This window comes from Sapajus apella, unplaced genomic scaffold (assembly GCF_009761245.1).
Source record: "Sapajus apella isolate SASKATOON/1434 unplaced genomic scaffold, GSC_monkey_1.0 scaffold442, whole genome shotgun sequence".
Taxonomy (NCBI): Eukaryota; Metazoa; Chordata; class Mammalia; order Primates; family Cebidae; genus Sapajus; species Sapajus apella.
The window spans coordinates 1237-20457 of NW_022437378.1; the positions used below are offsets into that span (position 1 = coordinate 1237).

Below are 19221 nucleotides of genomic sequence, written 5' to 3' on the forward strand. Positions count from 1 at the left end.
ACTAACATTGCTAAAAAATTATTCACCTTTTAAAATTTGACATCTTAATTCATTTTATTTTCCCATATCTGCTTTTTGGGATATTCCTGAGGCCATTAGAGCACAATTTTTTAAGTTCTAGAAGGGAAATGAAGAACCTTAAGAAACACAAAATTAATTGGAGCAAATAGGCAGCATAATGGGATTGGGCACTGAGTTCAGACAAAGGATGGGTTATAACACATAGAGGGAAAGCAGGAACCTCCCACTCCACATGACTGCTGTTCATGAGAATCACATTCTTTCTCTCTGTCTTTACTGACAGGTGTGGAGTTTGGAGCTCGTATGGTCAACATTGATGGAAAACAAATCAAACTGCAAATCTGGGATACGGTGAGAGTACAAAATAATTTAGTCTCTGACCAACATCCAAGTATAACAAGAAAAGCTGATGCAAAGGAAAGGGCTGTTAAGGATGGGACTAATGGTGGGGATGAAGAAGGGGAAAGGTAAAATCAAAGAGAAGCTTTTGATTCTGTAACAGTTACAAATTCTGAATGCTGTATCCTTGTGTTGTAAACTATCCAAGTAATATATTAATTTATTCTAGTAAAAATAAAATCAAACAATATAAGTATATAGAATAGAAAGAAAAAAAAATGTCCCCTTTTTATATGTAAACCCTTTCTCCCTCCCCATCTTGGTTGCTACTTTCGCAGGGGAATCATTACTGATGATTCCATGTATATGCTTTCAGACTTTTTCTATGCATTTAGATACATAAATATAAACACAATGAAATATATGGTAATTGTTTTTATTAGTGTTTACATGTATAGAATTGTGACAGAGTAGACCTAGTTGTATGACTTAGAGTGTATATTAAACAATCTCTATGTTGTGGAAACCTTGCCATGTCAATACACATCGATCTACTTCATTCCTTTTAACCACTGCATAGTCATGGAATGTCAGTGGCATAATTTACTTAACCATCCTCCCATTGATGGAAATATGGGTTATTTTCCAATTTTTCATTATTGTAAAATTTTTATTTTTATTTTTATTTTTTTGAGATGGAGTCTTGCTCTGCCCTCAGGTTGGAGTACAGTGGCACGATCTAGGCTCACGGCAACCTCTGCCTCCCGGGTTCAAACGATTCTCCTGCCTCAACCTACCAAGTAGCTGGGATTACAGGCATGTACCATCACGCCCAGCTAATTTTTGTATCTTTAGTAGGAATGGGGTTTCACCATGTTGGCCAGGGTGGTCTCAATCTCTAGATCTTGTGATCCGAGTGCCTCGGCCTCCCAAAGTGCTGGGATTACAGGCATGAGCCACCGTGCCCAGCTGTAAAATTTCATTGAATATCCTTTTTTTTTAAGACAAAGTTTTCCTTTTGTCCCCCAGGCTGGAATACCATGGCATGATCTTGGCTCACTGCAACCTCTACCTCCTGGGTTCAAGTGATTCTCCAGCCTTAGTTTCCCAAGTAGCTGGGATTACAGGTGCCCACCACCACACCTGCCTAATTTCTTTTTTATTTTTATTAGAGACGGGGTTTTGACATGTTAGCCAGGCTAGTATCAAACTCCTGACCTCAGGTGATCCACCCACCTCGGCCTCTCAAAGTGCTGGGATTACAGGTGTAAGCCACTGAGCCTGGCCTGAACATTCTTATTTCCTAAAATCTTTATGCAAATGTTTGAGAATGTTTATGGAATATCTTCCCAGAAATGGAAATTCTGTCAAAAGCTTGTACATATTTTCAAATTTGATACATGTGGTAATGCCAAAATTTAGCTTGGCTTAGTGTAATTTTGCCCTATCCAGATAAATTGCTTTCATGTGTATTACATCACTTGATTTGTACCTTTTTCCCCCCTAAGTAAAATAATACCATAGTCTCCATTCTAGTTAAAGGGAGCTAGCAAATAGTTTGTAATATTCAACTAAAATCTCTTAATTTTTTTGCCTGCTTCTTACTATGTGATTCTGTTTCTTCTCTGAACTGAGAGTTAAAGCCATTATATCTACCATCACTGCAAAAATTATTTTTTCATTTTCTCTCTTTCCCCTCTTTCTTCTCTCCCCAACCCTCCTCACCACACCCAAGTATTTGTCTTAAAAGTAGTTGAAGGTTAAGTCTGTCTGTCTGTCCATCTGGCTAGCTAGCTATATCTATAGATACATTCCCCACTCTCCCCACCCCAGCTGGGGAATTTTTGTAGAGATGGGGGTTTCAGCATGTTTTCCAGGCTGGTCTTGAACTCCTGGACTCAAGCGATCCACCCTCCTTAGCCTCCCAGTGTTGGGATTACAGGAGTGAGTCTTGGCACCTGGCCAAAGTGGAATGTTTTGATGCCAAGAAAAAAACCAGTAAGTGCCATTTAGTAGTATGGTCATGGCAATGGGTTTTTTTCTTTCTTTCTCTTGCTCATATGAGACATGGATGGCAAATGAAAGTTAGAAAGTTGAGAGCTTGATTCTGCTGAGAGAGAGCATGAAAAGAAAAACAATAAAAGAAAGTTGAGAGCCACTACTTTGGACAGAATCCTTAAGTACTACATGGTCATCCAACTGGCCTAGTTCTTTTCTCTTTCCTCTTAAAATTGTTTTGAGATTAATATTTGCTAAATCATAAAAAGGAACCAGTTTTAGAATACTGTGGTTTTCTATTTATTTTGAAAATTTTAAAAGATTTATACCTATAACATTATGTCCATCTAGTCTGCCACCTTTTGGGTAAGCTTGATCATGTCTCCCTTGTCAACCCTGATCTCCTGCCCGTTGTTTACCCATCTTAGCTTCCCACCTTATTGACCCATTCTCTCACTTAATTCCAAAACCATCCTATATGAAAATGTTTAGGGAGGATTACCATTACAGGTATTTTAAAGAGATCAGGTTGTCCAAAGGTTTTTGTTGTCTTTATTCTGGCATTTATATGGATTTAGAGGAGGATATTTAAAAAAATATTTTATGTGTGTGCGTGTGTGTGTGTGTGTGTGTGTGTGTGTACATATTCCTAAATAATGCTAAAGAAGTGGTAAAAAATTTTTTCCCCCTGAACAACCCTTCATTGGAAGGAATGCATTAGGAAAATAGTGTATCTGACTTTCTAGGAGTTGATATTTCAAACTGTATACCTTTTTTTTTTTTTTTTTTTTTTTTTAAGATAGGGTCTCGCTCTCCACCAAGCTGGAGTGCAGTGGCACGATCTCCACTCTCTGCACCCTCAACCTCCCCAGCTCAAGCCATCCTCCCACCTCAGCCCCCTCAAGTGACTGGGACTATAGGTGTGCACCAATCACACGTAGCTAATTTTTTGTATTTTTTGTAGAGACAAGGTTTCACGATGTTGCCTAGGCTGGTCTTGAACTCCTGGACTCAAGTGATCTGCCCACCTCGGCCTCCCAGAGTGCTGGGATTGTAGGCGTGAGCCACAGTGCCCAGCCTGCTGCTTCAGATTATTTTACCGGGGATGGACAAGGATACCTGAGAATGATGCAGAGAAGCCCAAGTCGAACTGCTCACTCTTTCTAGCTTACTAGTTCACAAACTTTGGTTCATGAACTGGATTGAGATGAAGTAGAGTGATCTGATTTTAAAAGGTTTTCTCATGAACCACTGATAGCATTTTCAGCTGCTAAAGTTAAATGCTGCTTTGTGATTGAACCATCATGTGGGCCTCCCTCAAACTTTTCCTTTTAGTTCTTGGTAGGCTGTGAGGGAAGTAGAGGGAGGCTTTTAACCATAGCAGGAGAGGAGAAAAAGTAAGCGCTAAAAGGAAAACAAGGCCAAATATAAGACATTAGGGAGTAATATAAAACTTTAAGTATTTTTAATCTTAAAATGTTATTGGTATTATGACAAAGGACTTTAGAATTATTTTTTATTTTTGGATTCTGATCCTCTAACAGCTGTGCAACTCACTGAAATGTTTCTATGATTTTTGTAGAAAGAAATTCTTCTGTTGTTGAAAAAGTAACTTTAGAGTTTGTATACTGAAATTCTCTTCTCACCTACAAACCTCAATTTAGGTTATGTGATACAGTGACTAAGAGGGCAAGCTTTTGTCCTAGGAAGCACTAAGGATCCTAAGTTTAAATTATGGCTCTAGCACTTAATAAGCTTTATGATTTTGGAACACTTATTAAACTTGTGTGAGATTCATTATTCCCATTTTTAAAAGGGAATAATAGTCTGGGCATGGTGGTTCACCTGTAATTCCAGCACTTTGGGAGGCCAAGGCAGGTGGATCACAAAGTCCAGGAGTTTGAGACCAGCCTGGCCAACATAGTGAAACCCCATCTCTACTAAAAATTAGCCAGGCATGGTGGTGGGCACTTATAATCTCAGCTTCTTGGGAGGCTGAGGCAAGGAGAATTGCTTGAACCTGGGAGGCAGAGGTTGCAGTGAGCCAAGATTGCACCACTACACTCCAGCCTAGGCAATAGTGCTAGACCCCATCTCAAAAAAAAAAAATTAAAAAACAAAAAAAACAAAAAAGGGGAGGAATAATAATATCTGCCCTAGGGTTGCTAAGAGAAGTGAATGAAAAATCATCTCTTATATTTCTTAACACATTGTATATGCCAAAAAACAATTTATAGTCCTATTGCAGTGTTATAATTAGTATTACCACTATTAGTGGTATTATACTATGAGAACGCTGTTCATCTTCCCATGTCCTCGATCATCATTCTCCCACTTGTAAAATATAAATCAGAGTCTTACCTCCTTTTATGTAGGGATATAAGGATGAATTATTTCAAGAATGTGAAAACTTTCTTAATAGGATAGAGTCAATGTAAAGGATATTCACATTATTTAAAAGATGTTTTTGTTTTCCCTAAAGGAAAATAAAAGAACTATTCCATCAAGAAAGCAAAAGTACCCAGTATTATGGGGTCATAAATAACTCAGTTTTAAATAGAACTTAATATCTTTGTCCAACTGGAAATGAGATTAGAGTATGAACATTTGGATTTTTCTAGGAAAGCTCTGTTCTGGGCCCTGGGCTTCTTTCTCTGTTCCTTATTCCTGTTTCCTATGACAGGAGCCCAGAAAGAGACATTTAGGTAGTCTTGCATTATCAGTGGAACACTAAAGGTCAGTTAGAAGATACTCAGTTTAAGTGCTTTTAATCTAATTTTTACACTGATTCATTGGAATGAAACTTTTATTAGACCAAATATGATGTGTTCAACATCATATTTGGGATTGAAAAAATGACATACACTCAGTTCCCAGTCCTATTTCCAGTTGTTCTTTCATGAGGATACTGGAAAACATATGCAAATATCTTTATCATGCTGACTGTGGGGTGCCACGGGTATTTAGTGATGGAGATCCAGGGATGCTAAACATCCAGTAATCTGATGGACAGTCTCTCAGGAAGAGTAAGTGACTTGCCCAAAATATCAATGCATTCCCATAGAAAAATACTGATTTTCCACCTGGGCTTCTTCTCGGGCAGGCGTGTTTTCTTTCCCTAATTCTCTTAATAGAAGTTCCTTTTTTAGTTAAGTCCTTTGTATTAGGGTGGCATGTGATCAAGTCAGTTCTGCAGAAATAACCTAGTTTTGTTGGGATTTTTTGTTGCCATGTTGGTGGGAAAGGCTGGGCAAGAATCCTTCCGTTCTATCACCCGTTCCTACTACAGGGGAGCAGCTGGAGCACTGCTGGTGTACGACATTACAAGGTGAGCCAGACCTGGTGCATGGGAGGGAGATTCTTCCCTACATTCTCTAAAGTTTTTTCTTTCTCTATCTACTGATTCTGTCAAGGATGTTGACTAGGAATGGCCTCTCTAATATTTTTCTTTACACATATGGCTTCTCCTCTTTTCCTATATACTTGGAGTTGTTTTGGCCTTTTGAAATGTGTGTCTGACCCACATTCTAAATTTTTCTGCTGTAGGCGTGAAACCTTCAACCACCTGACCTCATGGTTAGAGGATGCCCGGCAGCACTCTAGTTCCAACATGGTTATCATGCTCATTGGGAATAAGAGGTAAAATTGTATCCATGTGAATAATAGTTAACAGGAATCATCTAGGTACTCTATGGATGTTGATATCCTGGGCCCAAACTTTCTTAGTTTATGGTTGTTGTAGTGTTTCATTAAAAAAATGTTGGCTGGGCACGGTGGCTCACACCTGTAATCCCAGCACTTTGGGAGACCAGCCTGACCAACATGGTGAAACCCTGCCTCTGCTAAAAATACAAAAATTAGCTGGACATGGTGGCAGGTGCCTGTAATCTCAGCTACTCAGGAGGCTGAGGCAGGAGAATTGCTTGAACCCAGGAGGTGGAGGTTGCAGTGAGCCGAGATCGTGCCACTGCATTCCAGCCTGGGCAACAGAGCAACACTCCATCTCAAAAAAAAAAAAAAAAAAGCTGTATTGTAATAAAATATATATGACATAAAATTTACCATTTTAACTATTTTTAAGTGTACAGTTCTGTAGTAATAAGAGTATTCATTATTCTGCAACAATCACTATCCATCACCAGAACTTTTTCATCTTTTTAAACTCTATACCCATTCAATACTAACTCCCCATCTTTCCTCCCTCATCCCCTTCATCCCCTAGTCCCTGACAACCATCATTCTACTTTCTTTCTTTTTTTTTTTTGAGACGGAATTTTCACTCTTGTTGCCCAGGCTGGAGTGCAATGGCATGATCTGGGCTCACCACAACCTCTGCCTCCCAGTTCAAGTGATTCTCCTGCCTCAGCCTCCTAAGTAGCTGGGATTACAGGCATGCACCACCACACCTGGCTAATTTTGTATTTTTAGTAGAGATGGGGTTTCTCCATGTTGGTCAGACTGGTCTTGAGCTCCTGACCTCAGGTGATCCACCCACCTCGGCCCCCCAAAATGCTAGGATTAGAGGTGTGAGCCACCGCACCCAGCCTCTTTTTCTCTATGAATTTGACTGCTATTGATACCTCATATAAATAGGCTCGTAATATTTGTGCTTTTGTGACTGGCTTATTTCACTTAGCATAATGTCTTCAAGGTTTATCCATATTGTAGCATGTGTCAGAATTTCCTTCCTTTTTAAGGATGAGTAATATTCATTGTATGCATATACCATATTTTGTTTATCCATCTGTCCATGGACACTTGGGTTGTTGCCATCCTTTGGCTATCGTGAATAATGCTGCTATGAACATGGATCTGTTCAAGCCCCGGCTCTGAATTCTATTTTTTTTTTTTTTTTCTTTTTTTTTTGAGACGGAGTTTCGCTCTTGTTGCCCAGGCTGGAGTGCAATGGCGCGATCTCGGCTCACCGCAACCTCCGCCTCCTGGGTTCAGGCAGTTCTCCTGCCTCAGTCTCCTGAGTAGCTGGGACTACAGACACGCGCCACCATGCCCAGCTAATTTTTTTGTAGTTTTAGTAGAGACGGGGTTTCACCATGTTGACCAGGATGGTCTCGATCTCTTGACCTTGTGATCCACCTGCCTCGGCCTCCCAAAGTGCTGGGATTACAGGCTTGAGCCACTGCGCCCGGCCCCCGGCTCTGAATTATTTTGGGTATATGCCCAGAAGTGGGATTTCTGGATCATATGGTAATTCTGTCTTATTTTTTGAGGAACTGCCATTTTCCATAGCAGCTATTTCATTTTACATTCTTACCAGCAGGACACAAGGATTCCAGTTTCTCCACATCCTTAACAACACTTGTTATTCTCAGTAAATTGTTCTTGACACCCACAGGCCAAAAGAAATACCTAATAGTTTTATTAAATAGTTATTTCCAAACAACATGAGCATTTTTTATAACTACTTAGTAACTATTTGAAAATAAAAAAGGCCAGGTGCAGTGGTGTGTGCCTGTAATCCCAGCACTGGGCAGATTGCTTGAGCCCAGAAGTTCAAGACCAGCCTGGGCAGCATAGTGAGACCTTGTTTGTACAAAAAAATTTAAAAGTGAGGTGGGAGGATCACTTAGGCCTGTGAGGTTAAGCCTGCAACGAAGCCATAATTGTACACTTCACTCCTGCCTGAGCAACAGGAGTGAGACCCTGTATTTAAAAAAGAAAAAATATTTATATTTCATTCTTAAATAGCAACAGTTACCTACTAAAGACCTGTGTGTGTCTGTTAGGCACTGTGTGGCTTCTCAAACCATGGAATCACAATTGCACACTGCTACTTTCATTTCCCATTCCATATTGATTTTTGTGTACTGCTTACTTTTTTATAACAGCAACTGCCAAAAACAGCTTCTCAGAGATATGAAGATATTGAACAGATTTTATCATAATCTGATGCTGACACTGCAAACTATCTTAAGTTTGTAATTCATGTAGTATCCTTTTGTTGAGTGTTGCTGTGTTTTACTCAGAAGTTTAAAGTATCCCATGGCACCCTTGTGAGTTTGTAGTAATACACAGACTGCACTATTTGAGAACTGTGGCCACAGGCTAATTTTTGTTTATTTGTTTTTGTTTTCAGACGGAGTCTCGCTCTGTTGCCCAGGCTGGAGTGCAGTGGCACGATCTCGGCTCACTGTAACCTCCACCTCTCCCGGGTTCAAGTGATTCTCCTGCCTCAGCCTCCTGGGTAGCTGGGACTACTGGTGCACCCCACCACACCTAGCTAATTTTTAGTATTTTTAGTAGAGATAGGATTTCAGCATGTTAACCAGGATGGTCTCGATCTCCTGACTTTGTGATCTGCCCACCTCGGCCTCTAAAGTGTTGGGATTATAGGCATGAGTCACCATGCCCAGGTTAGGCTAATTATTTTTATTGGATCAATCGATTTATTGAAAACTACTGTGCTAGACTCTGAGTTTGCAAGGTGGGAAAATGTCATGCCCTTGCTCTCATGGAGCTTACAGTCTAATGGTGGCATAGATGTTAAATATAAAATTATTTGTATCAAATTTTAAGTTGTGATAAATGCAATGGAGGGAAAAGGGGGTGCTATGAAAGAGTAATGGGAACTACTTTCGATCAGGAGTGATATTAAGCTGGGATCTGAAGGATGGGCAGGAACTTGCTGGGCAAAGATTTTTTTTTTCTGAGACGGAGTTTCACTCTTGTTACCCAGCCTGGAGTGCAATGGTATGATCTTGGCTCACCGCAACCTCCGCCTCCTGGGTTCAGGCAATTCTCCTGCCTCAACCTCCTGAGTAGCTGGGATTACAGGCACGCGCCACCATGCCCAGCTAATGTTTTGTATTTTTAGTAGAGACAGGGTTTCACCATGTTGACCAGGATGGTCTCGATCTCTTGACCTCGTGATCCACCCGCCTCGGCCTCCCAAAGTGCTGGGATTACAGGCTTGAGGCACCGCGCCTGGCAAGATTTTTTTAAAGGGTATTACTTAGGGGGAACAAACATATGAATGCCTTGTACTTGGAAGAAACTTGACGCCGTTATGGAAAGAAACCTGGTAGGGTTGGATTCAAACAAGAGGGAATAGTACAATATGGGGTTGGAAATGAGGGACCAGATTTCATCATCTTATAGGCTTGAGCAAGGCTTTTGGATTCTATTCTAAATACATGGAAATTGAAGTTTGGGAGATGGGGGATTAAAAAATAGTAATAAATAAATACACTAGAAGCATTTTAAAGTTGTAAGTAGAAAAGTGGCTTGATCAGATTTTAAAAGATCACTCTGTAGGGGAACAAGGGCTGAAATAGGATCCTAGTTGCAATTGTCCAGGTGAGAAAGAATGGTGGCTTGGTCTAGGAAGTAACCCTGGAAAGATAGTGAAAAGAATGATTTTGGGCTGGGCGCGGTGGCTCAAGCCTGTAATCCCAGCACTTTGGGAGGCCGAGGCGGGTGGATCACGAGGTCAAGAGATCGAGACCATCCTGGTCAACACGGTGAAACCCCGTCTCTACTAAAACTACAAAAACATTAGCTCGGCATGGTGGCGCATGCCTGTAATCCCAGCTACTGAGGAGGTTGAGGCAGGAGAATTGCCTGAACCCAGGAGGCGGAGGTTGCTGTGAGCCGAGATTGCGCCATTGCACTCCAGCCTGGGTAACAAGAGCGAAACTCCGTCTCAAAAAAAAAAAAAAAAAAAAGAATGATTTTAAGGTACATTTTGGAAGTACTTTACTTTGGGATGGATTTGATATTTGGAGTAGGGAGGAAAGGGTATCAATAATAACACTTTGGTTTTTGGCTTATGCCATTTAGTGAGATACAGAAGCCTGGAGCAAACACAGGTTGGGAGAAAAGAAGTTCCATTTTGATGTGCTAAGTTTGAAGTGCATTTTATGTATCTGTGTGGAAATGAAGAATTTACAAATGTATAAATCTGGTGCTTAGTCAAGCATCTGGGCTAGAGGTACAAATTTGGGAGGGTTGGCATTTAGATAGTTCTTCCTCGGTCTTCACACAGCTGATGTATAATAAATTAAAATATTGTTGATTTGTTGTTCTTAAATAGTCTTACACTTTTTTTTCAAGGAGTTGAAAAACTGGAAGCCTTCCAAATAAAAATTTTCAAATTGAAAAATAAAAATCGGCCGGGCGCGGTGGCTCAAGCCTGTAATCCCAGCACTGTGGGAGGCCGGGGCGGGTGGATCATGAGGTCAAGAGATCGAGACCATCCTGGTCAACATGGTGAAACCCCGTCTCTACTAAAAATGCAAAAAATCAGCAGGGCATGGTGGCGCGTGCCTGTAATCCCAGCGACTCAGGGGGCTGGGGCAGGAGAATTGCCTGAACCCGGGAGGCGGAGGTTACGGTTACGGTGAGCCGAGATCGCGCCATTGCACTCCAGCCTGGGTAACAAGAGCGAAACTCCGTCTCACAAAAAAAAAAAAAAAAAACAAAAAAAGAAAAAGAAAAATCACAAACAGCCCAACCTTGCCTTATTTTACAGGGTTTTTGGTTTGTTTGTTTTTGATTTGTTGTTGTTGTTGTTGTTGAGACAAGGTCTCATGCTGTTGCCCAGGCTGGAGTACAATGACATACTCAGCTCACTGCAACGTCTGCTTCCAGGGCTCAAGAGATCCTCTCACCTCACCCTCTTAAGTAGCTGGGACTACAGGCATCTGTCACCATGCTCTGCTGATTTTTAAATTTTTTGTAAAGACAAGGTCTCACTGTATTGCTCAGACTGGTCTTAAACTCCTGGGCTCAAGTGATCCTCCTGCCTCAGCCTCTGACAGTGCTGGGATTATAGGCATGAGCCACCACACCTGACTCTTCAGCCTTTTACCGTATTTTTCATAAGATCTTTTGATGCTGTTTTTATTCATTTTCTCAGTTCTTAGCTCTATCTTTTTTCCCCCATATCACCTAATTTTTTTTTTTTTTTTTTGATTTTTTTTTTTTTTTTTTTGGTGATGGAGTGTCACTCTGTTGCCCAGGCTGGAGTACAGTGGTATGGTCTTAGGTCACTTCAACCTCCACCTCCTGGATTCAAGTGATTCTCCTGCCTCAGCCTCCCAAGTAGCTGGGATTGCAGGTGCACACCACCATGCCTGGCTAATTTTTGTATTTTTAGTAGAAAGTGGATTTCACCATGTTGGCCATGCTGGTCTCAAACTCCTGACCTCGTGATCTGCCTGCCTAGGCCTCCCAAAGTGCTGGGATTACAGGCATGAGCCACCACACCTGGCCATATCACCTGATTTTATAATGTGACTTTCTCTCAATTCCCTGGTGGCAAGCTGCTTTTATATGCACTGGTAATAAAACTACTGAGAATTAAGACAACTGCATTTTCCTTATTCCTGCTTCATTCTTTTCTTGTGGATTGATGCCAGTAAAAAGGAAGATGCAACTGGACACAGTGGCTCACTGCTACTCTGGAGGCTGAGACAGGAGAATCACTTGAACCTGGGAGGCGGAGGTGGGAGTGAGCCAAGATCATGCCACTGCACTCTAGCCTGGGCAATAGGAGTGAAACTCTGTCTCAAAAAAAAAAAAAAAGAAAATGCTTATCACTGCTGGATAATACATCTTATGACTTTTCTACTTTCTAGTAACTCGAGTTTTTCTTCTCTTTTTTTTTTTTTTGTTTTCTTTTGAGACAGAGTGCAGTGGCGTGATCTCGGGTCACTGCAACCTTTGCCTCCGGGTTCAAGCAATTCTCCTACCTCAGCCTCCCAAGTAGCTGGGATTACAGGTGCACGCCACCACACCTGGCTCATTTTTGTATCTTTAGTAGAGACGGGTTTTCACCAAGTTGGTCAGGCTGGTCTTGAACTCCTGATCTCGTGATCGGTCCTCCTCAGCCTCCCAAAAATCTGGGATTTTTATTTTTTTAAAGATGGAGTTTCATCATGTTGGACAGGCTGGTCGTGAACTCCTGACCTCAGGTGAGCCGCCTGCCTTGGCCTCCCAAAGTGCCGAGATTACAGGTGTGAGCCACCGCGCCCAGCCCAAAAATCTGGGATTACAGGCTTGAGCTACCACACCTGGCTGAGTTTTCCTTGCTTGCTTTTTATTGAGACAGAGTCTAGCTCCGTCACCTAGGCTGGAGTGCAGTGGCACAATCTTGGCTCACTGCAACCTTGGGTTCAAGGAATCTCTTGGGTTCAAGACATTCTCCTGCCTTAGCCTCCTGAGTAGCTGGGATTACAGGCGCCTGCCACCACACCTGGCTAATTTTTGTGTTTTTAGTAGAGACAGGGTTTCACTGTGTTGGCCAGGCTGGTCTCAAACTCCTGACCTTATGATCTGCCCACCTCGGCCTCCCAAAGTGCTCAGATTACAAGCGTGAGCCACTGGGCCCTGCCAAGTTTTCCTTTCATCATCTACACTTTGCTTTCCTTGATCTCATTAGAAAAACAAACAGTAGGGCATAAGCTTTGTGTAACTATGGGGGCTTGCCTAACCCTTGATAAGCCTTTTTCTCTGTAATAGAGTGAGGTATTATCTTTTAACTATGCAGCAGCTGTCCTAAATATGAAGAATATTTCCCAAGGGGCTACAGAAATCAGTAACTCTATATGAGAGTATCTTGTAGGATCTATGTTCTTTATGGAATAACTGGCCATTGAAACCATGGTGGGATTCTTTTAGAAACAGAGTTTCCTCTTTCACTTGGTTCTTTTTTTAGTTTTCTCCTTAATTAATCTCTTGCAGTGACCTAGAGTCCCGCAGGGATGTGAAGAGAGAAGAAGGAGAGGCCTTTGCTAGGGAGCATGGACTTATATTCATGGAAACTTCAGCCAAAACAGCCTGCAATGTTGAAGAGGTACTATTTGGAAAATAGTGGGGAAAGCTCTTTAGAGATTACACGATGATCTTTGTCATTTCATTCAGAATTCTCTTTTCCCATAAGAAATGGATAAAGAAAGGAAGTCTTGTGGTCATAGTGACCATATCTGTCATTCCTTATAAAGGAATCGTCCCATTTTCTTTTACCTTGATTTCCAAGGTTTTACTTTTGCTTTGGGTAATATTAGTTGGCAAGATTAGACATCACTCTTGTTACTAGTAAATCACTCTGGTTGGAATGTCTAATGGATTCTACTTTAGTCATTCCTAGGCCTGGTGTTGATGGTGTCTTCAGTAACTAGTAGAGAATAGAGCATGTTTGTTTTATCTGTGGAAGGTACCAACCTAGGAACCTCTTGGGTCAGTACCAGAATATCACATAATCCCTTTTTTTTTTTTTTAACTACTCTTTTTTTTTTTTTTTTTTTTTTTTTTTTTGGGGACGGAGTTTCACTCATGTTACCCAGGCTGGAGTGCAATGGCGCAATCTCAGCTCACCGCAACCTCCGCCTCCTGGGTTCAGGCAATTCTCCTGCCTCAGCCTCCTGAGCAGCTGGGATTACAGGCATGCGTCACCATGCCCAGCTAATTTTTTGTATTTTTAGTAGAGACGGGGTTTCACTGTGTTGACCAGGATGGTCTCGATCTCTTGACCTCGTGATCCACCCGCCTCGGCCTCCCAAAGTGCTGGGATTACAGGCTTGAGCCACTGCGCCCGGCTTTTTAACTGCTCTAATGGCTTTTGGGAGACCTTCTTTTTGTTTGTTTGTTTTCTTGAGGCTGAGTCTTGTTCTGTCACCCAGGCTGGAGTACAGTGTTATAATCTCAGCTCACTGCAACCTGCCCCTCCTGGGTTCAAGCGATTTTTGTGCCTCAGCCTCCCAAGTAACTGGGATTACAGGCATGTGCCACCATGCCCAGCTAATTTTTATATTTTTAATAGAGACAGGGTTTCACCATGTTGGCCAGGCTGGTCTTGAACTCCTGACCTCAAGTGGTCTGTCCACCTCGGTCTCCCAAAGTGCTGGGATTATAAGTGTGAGCCACCATGCCTGGTTGACCTGTATTTTTAACTGCTTTCTACTGGTTCCTAATTCACCTTAGAAATTAAAATATGAATAATAATTAATATTCTGTTTCCTTAATTTCTCTACCTGAACTTGAAACTGAAGTTATGATTTATGTCTCTTTCAGGCCTTCATTAACACAGCCAAAGAAATATATAGGAAGATCCAGCAGGGTTTATTTGATGTCCACAATGAGGTAAGAAAGAGTAGAAGTGCTGGCAGTTAACTTTGGTTTGTTCTGAATAGGACTGGAGGTTCCCTAGAATAGAATGCTTATGTTCCCCATCCATCATTATACTATTTAAAAGCTCTGCCAATTTTTTTTTTTTTTTTTTAATCTAGGTACACAGAGACCTGTCATCACTTTCTATTTTCCTCGTCTGACACCCAGGATGCTTAAAGAGACTATTCATGATCTAAAAGACTTATACAATATGGAAAATTTTCTTCTCAACTTTAGTTTTTTACTATTCTAGAGCATAAGGGAGGTATAATTCATAATTGCTTAGGAGAGTCATTTCTATAAAGCAACTGCTGGAACAAAACGAAAAGAATCATATGCTACTTCTGCTTTTTGCCTTCTCCACTCTTACCTAATCACACCCTAATTCTGCACATAGCTATGACATTAAAGTATAATAGTGTACCTTAAAAATGAGCACAGGGGTCAGGTGTGGTGGCTCATGCTTATAATCCCAGCACTTTGAAAGGCTGAGCTGGGGAGATTGCTCTGAGCCGGGAGTTTTAGACCAGTCTGGGCAACAAAGAGAGACCCCTGTCTCTACAAAAAAATTAAAAAATTAGCCAGGCATGGTGGCTCACACCTATAATCCCAGCACTTTGAGAGGCTGAAGTGGGCAGATCACGAGGTCAGTAGTTCAAGACCAGCCTGACCAACATGGTAAAACCCTGTCTCTACTAAAAATATGAAAATTAGTTGAGTGTGATGGCACGTGCCTGTAATCCCAGCTACTCAGGAGGTTGAGGCAGGAGAGCTGCTTGAACCCAGGAGGCAGAGGTTGCAGTGAGCCGAGATCACGCCACTGCACTCCAGCCTGGGCGAAAGAGTGAGACTCCATCTCAAAAAAAAATTTTTTTTTAATGAGCACAAAGGTGCAGTGGCATACCTGTAGGCTCAGCTACTTGGGAGGCTGAGGCAGGATCATTTGAGGCCAGAAGTTTGAGGCAATAGTGCATGACAATCATACCTGTGAATAGCCACTGCACTGCAGCCTGGGCCACATAGGGATACCTCGTTTCTTCAAGGAAAAAAAAAGTGCAGAAAAGCGACTTCTAGTCAACTACGGTATTTAGACCACAGGCAGTCATCTTATTCTTAGTGTTATAGATTATTGTTCCACAGTAGTCTGGCTAGGGCACATGGTTACTTGTCAAGGTCAAACCTGCTTTTAGAAGATATAATTAATGATTTCTCCTTTCTCCCCTTTCTTTTTTCTTTTCTACCCTGGGATACAAGCAGAAATAGCCTCCTCCTCTCTCTCAATTGCTTTAACACTGAGGTGGGAACTATTGCCTCTTTTCTTTTACAGGCCAATGGCATCAAGATTGGGCCCCAACAGTCAATTTCAACATCAGTGGGACCCAGTGCCTCCCAGCGGAACTCTCGTGACATAGGGGCCAACTCTGGCTGCTGCTGAACATCTGGCTTGAACTCTTTTTTTCCTTTCTGGAATAGCTTCAGATCAATAGGCTTAATGAAAGAGGTCTTTCTTGCTTTGGCTGAGAGGAACCTCTTTTAAGGTGTGATGTTTTGCCTTTCCTTCTAAAGACCAGGGGAGTATTTGGGCCCTTACTGACCTGTCCTCCTTCTGGGACATGAGCATTCCCTATAGATTAGGGCTCTTCTTATCCTCCTATACTAATTTCTAAAATGTTAGGATCAAAGCTGGTTATCACAGTAGTTAAAAAATAAATAATTTCATAAGCATATACAATCCACTCCCCACTAAGAATTAGGGTCAAGGACATTCTGCTTGAACACTTACAGTTACCAGGATCTGGTTGGCCTTTGGATGATAGATCCTCTGCCTAGGAATTTCATTTAGCTTTTAAATTCCTTGCCTTTGGGGGTCTACTTGCCACTTCCTAAGAATTCTTGTAGAAGGTGGTTCCTTCTACTTGGACAAGAACACTGAGTACTTCTCTACTATCCTATTGTTAGCTTCTATCTCTTAGCGTAACTTCAAAACTTTTGAAAGCAGTGGAGTTGGTCAGGGACATGTGACCACTTATTACCTAAAGAAAATATTTGTTCCCTGTTCATTTTATTTTAGGGACCAGATCTAACATTATAGTGTCTTTTACCAGACAGACTTCTATTGTTTCATCAAACTCACTTCTTAACTAGACCTAGACTTTCTACTCCAATCAAGCTAATCTACTTACTGAACGTGACATGTTTATTCCTAGTTTCATACCTTTGCACATGCCCTGCTCTCCACTAACTATATACTTAAAAGTTCAAAAATTTTTTCTTTTGTAACAGACTTAGGGACTTCTAAGCAATTATTAACACAATATCCCTTAGTTTTCATATGTTGGTTATTCATATGTATATTTATATGCATATTTATTTTTATGTATGTTACTATGTAAATATGTTTTGCAATTGTTTTTGTGTGGAATCTTGTCTTTCCATATAAGTTGTAAGCTCCTTGAGAGCAGGATCTGTGTCATTCCTTTATTTTTATAAATCACTCCCTCCACCATTCCTGTACCTAGTGTTACTCATTATGTGTTCATTGAATTTGACTGACATACTTAAAAACTTAAGGTTTATTTTGTACTTTAAAGGAAACAAAAGACTTTAGAGTTATCTCTTTGTAATTCTGCCCCTCTCATTTGTTTACCCTGGGGTTCTATACTGTTCTTTTCCTTCCCCTCTCCCACCTCTCCGACCTTTCCTTGTCTCTTTGCCTTCATGCCATGCAGCATACAGTAAGGCTGCCTGCTACCAAGCAGTCAGATAAGTGCGCGCCTATCCAGCCATTCTCTTTTCAGAGCACTTAATACTATCTTAGCCAAATTTGCCTTTGCTTCACTCATCATGCAGCCTTCTGGGTCAGTTGCTATATTTATCTTTTTTGCTTGATGTCCCATTCTCTTCCACAGCTCTGAGGTCTCATGAATTTTTCTACTTTCTTTTTGCTGTCGATGAATTGTTTCATTATTAAATATATGCATGTATTAAAGCTGTTCATACTCCATGTGTCATTTCTGATTGTATCCCAAACATTAGTAGATAACTCTCCTCTTAGGCAGTTGTGTCAAAGATAATGAAGAAACCTCCTCTTTGGGATTAATTTTATACTGGATTCTGACCCCAGTAGTAGTAGTAACAGTTAACAGTGCACCACAGGAAGTTGGAAGACATTTGGTGTATTGCTTTTGTTTTTTTGTTTTTTGTTTTTTGTTTTTTTTGAGATAGAGTCACTCTGTCAACCAGGCTGGAATGCAGTGGCACAATCTTGGCTCACTGCAACCTCTGCCTCCCAGGTTCAAGTGATTCTCCTGTCTCAGCCTCCCAAGTAGCTGGGATTACAAGCGCACGCGACCACGCCCAGCTAATTTTTGTATTTTAGTAGAGATGGGGTTTCACCATGTTGGCCAGGCTGGTCTTGAACTCCTGACCTCAGATGATTCACCCACCTTTGCCTCCCAAAGTATTGGGATTACAGGCGTGAGCCACCATGTCCAGCTGTTTTTTTTTTTTTTTTTTAATTCTACCCGATTCCAGAAAGGATTTGAAGCTGTTAAATTTGGAGTTAGACTGCTCTCTTACATCTGAGACAAAACTAAAGTAATAAAAACTGTAGTTTCTGTATGGAAGGTTTTTTTTTTTGTCCCACCCCAAAAAATTCTTTAGCAATTGAGAAGCATTAGAGGATTGATGAAAGACAGCATTCTGCGGGCCGGGTGCAGTGGCTCACGCCTGTAATCCCAGCACTTTGGGAGGCTGAGGTGAGTGGATCACAAGGTCAAGAGATGGAGACCATCCTGGCCAACATGGTGAAACCCCATCTCTACTAAAAATACAAAAATTAGCCGGGCGTTTGGCATGCACCTGTAGTCCCAGCTACTTGGGAAGCTGAGGCGGAAGAATCGCTTGAACCCAGGAGGCGGAGGTTGCAGTGAGCCAAGACTGTGCCACTGTGCTCCAGCCTGGCAACAGAGCAAGACTCTGTCTCAAAAAAAAGAAAAAGAAAGACAGCATTCTGCCTACAGCTACTGCTTTCAGAGATAATAAAGGATATCATTTTGATATTTTGAGCAAAGTTGTTTTTTTTTTTTTTTTTTTTTTTTTTTAGACAGTCTCACTCCGTCACCAGGCGCCAGGCTGGAGTGCAGTGGCGCGACCTCGGCTCACTGCAGCCTCCGCCTCCCGGCTTCAAGCAGTTCTCCTGTCTCGGCCTCCCGAGTAGCTGGGACTACAGGCGCGCGCCAACACGCCCAGCTAATTTTTTTGTATCTTTAATAGAGACAGGGTTTCACCATGTTGGCTAGGATGGTCTCGATCTCTTGACCTTGTGATCCGCCCTCCTCGGCCTCCCAAAGTGCTGGAATTACAGGCATGAGCCACCACGCCCGGCCCGATAAATCTTAATACTAAAATCCAAATTGATGTAATAGCAGCAGTAGCCAAGTGAGAATTTTGCTGACAGAATTTGATACACAGGGAAACGTATTTGGCCAAGACTTATCACTCATATGACTCCTTAATGTGTTTGAGCTCCCACCATGTAAGACCATGCAATTGTTACTCCTTGAGAAATTCCTTTGATGATCTGGAAGGATTTCCTCACTCATAACTTTAAAAAAAGATTTCTAGGCCGGGCGCGGTGGCTCAAGCCTGTAATCCCCGCACTTTGGGAGGCCGAGGCGGGTGGATCACGAGGTCAAGAGATTGAGACCATCCTGGTCAAAATGGTGAAACCCCGTC

The 19221-nt window shown here is 41.6% G+C and overlaps 1 protein-coding gene across 1 annotated transcript; it reads left to right on the forward strand.

The window, feature by feature from the left end:
* Positions 1 to 303: 303 nt before the first annotated feature.
* On the forward strand, positions 304 to 17476 carry LOC116545901 (ras-related protein Rab-2B). The gene is made up of 6 exons (XM_032272318.1): positions 304 to 372; positions 5604 to 5686; positions 5905 to 5997; positions 13060 to 13171; positions 14389 to 14457; positions 15812 to 17476. The coding sequence occupies exons 1-6, from the start codon at positions 325 to 327 to the stop codon at positions 15917 to 15919; spliced, it is 513 nt and encodes a 170-aa protein (XP_032128209.1). The 5' UTR covers positions 304 to 324; the 3' UTR covers positions 15920 to 17476.
* Positions 17477 to 19221: the final 1745 nt, after the last annotated feature.

Coding starts and splice junctions, on each gene's coding strand:
- LOC116545901 (XM_032272318.1), top strand. CDS start 325: ATGGTCAACATTGATGGAAAACAAATCAAACTGCAAATCTGGGATACG. Junction 373..5,603: donor AACTGCAAATCTGGGATACG/GTGAGAGTACAA, acceptor TTGGTGGGAAAG/GCTGGGCAAGAATCCTTCCG. Junction 5,687..5,904: donor CTGGTGTACGACATTACAAG/GTGAGCCAGACC, acceptor TTTCTGCTGTAG/GCGTGAAACCTTCAACCACC.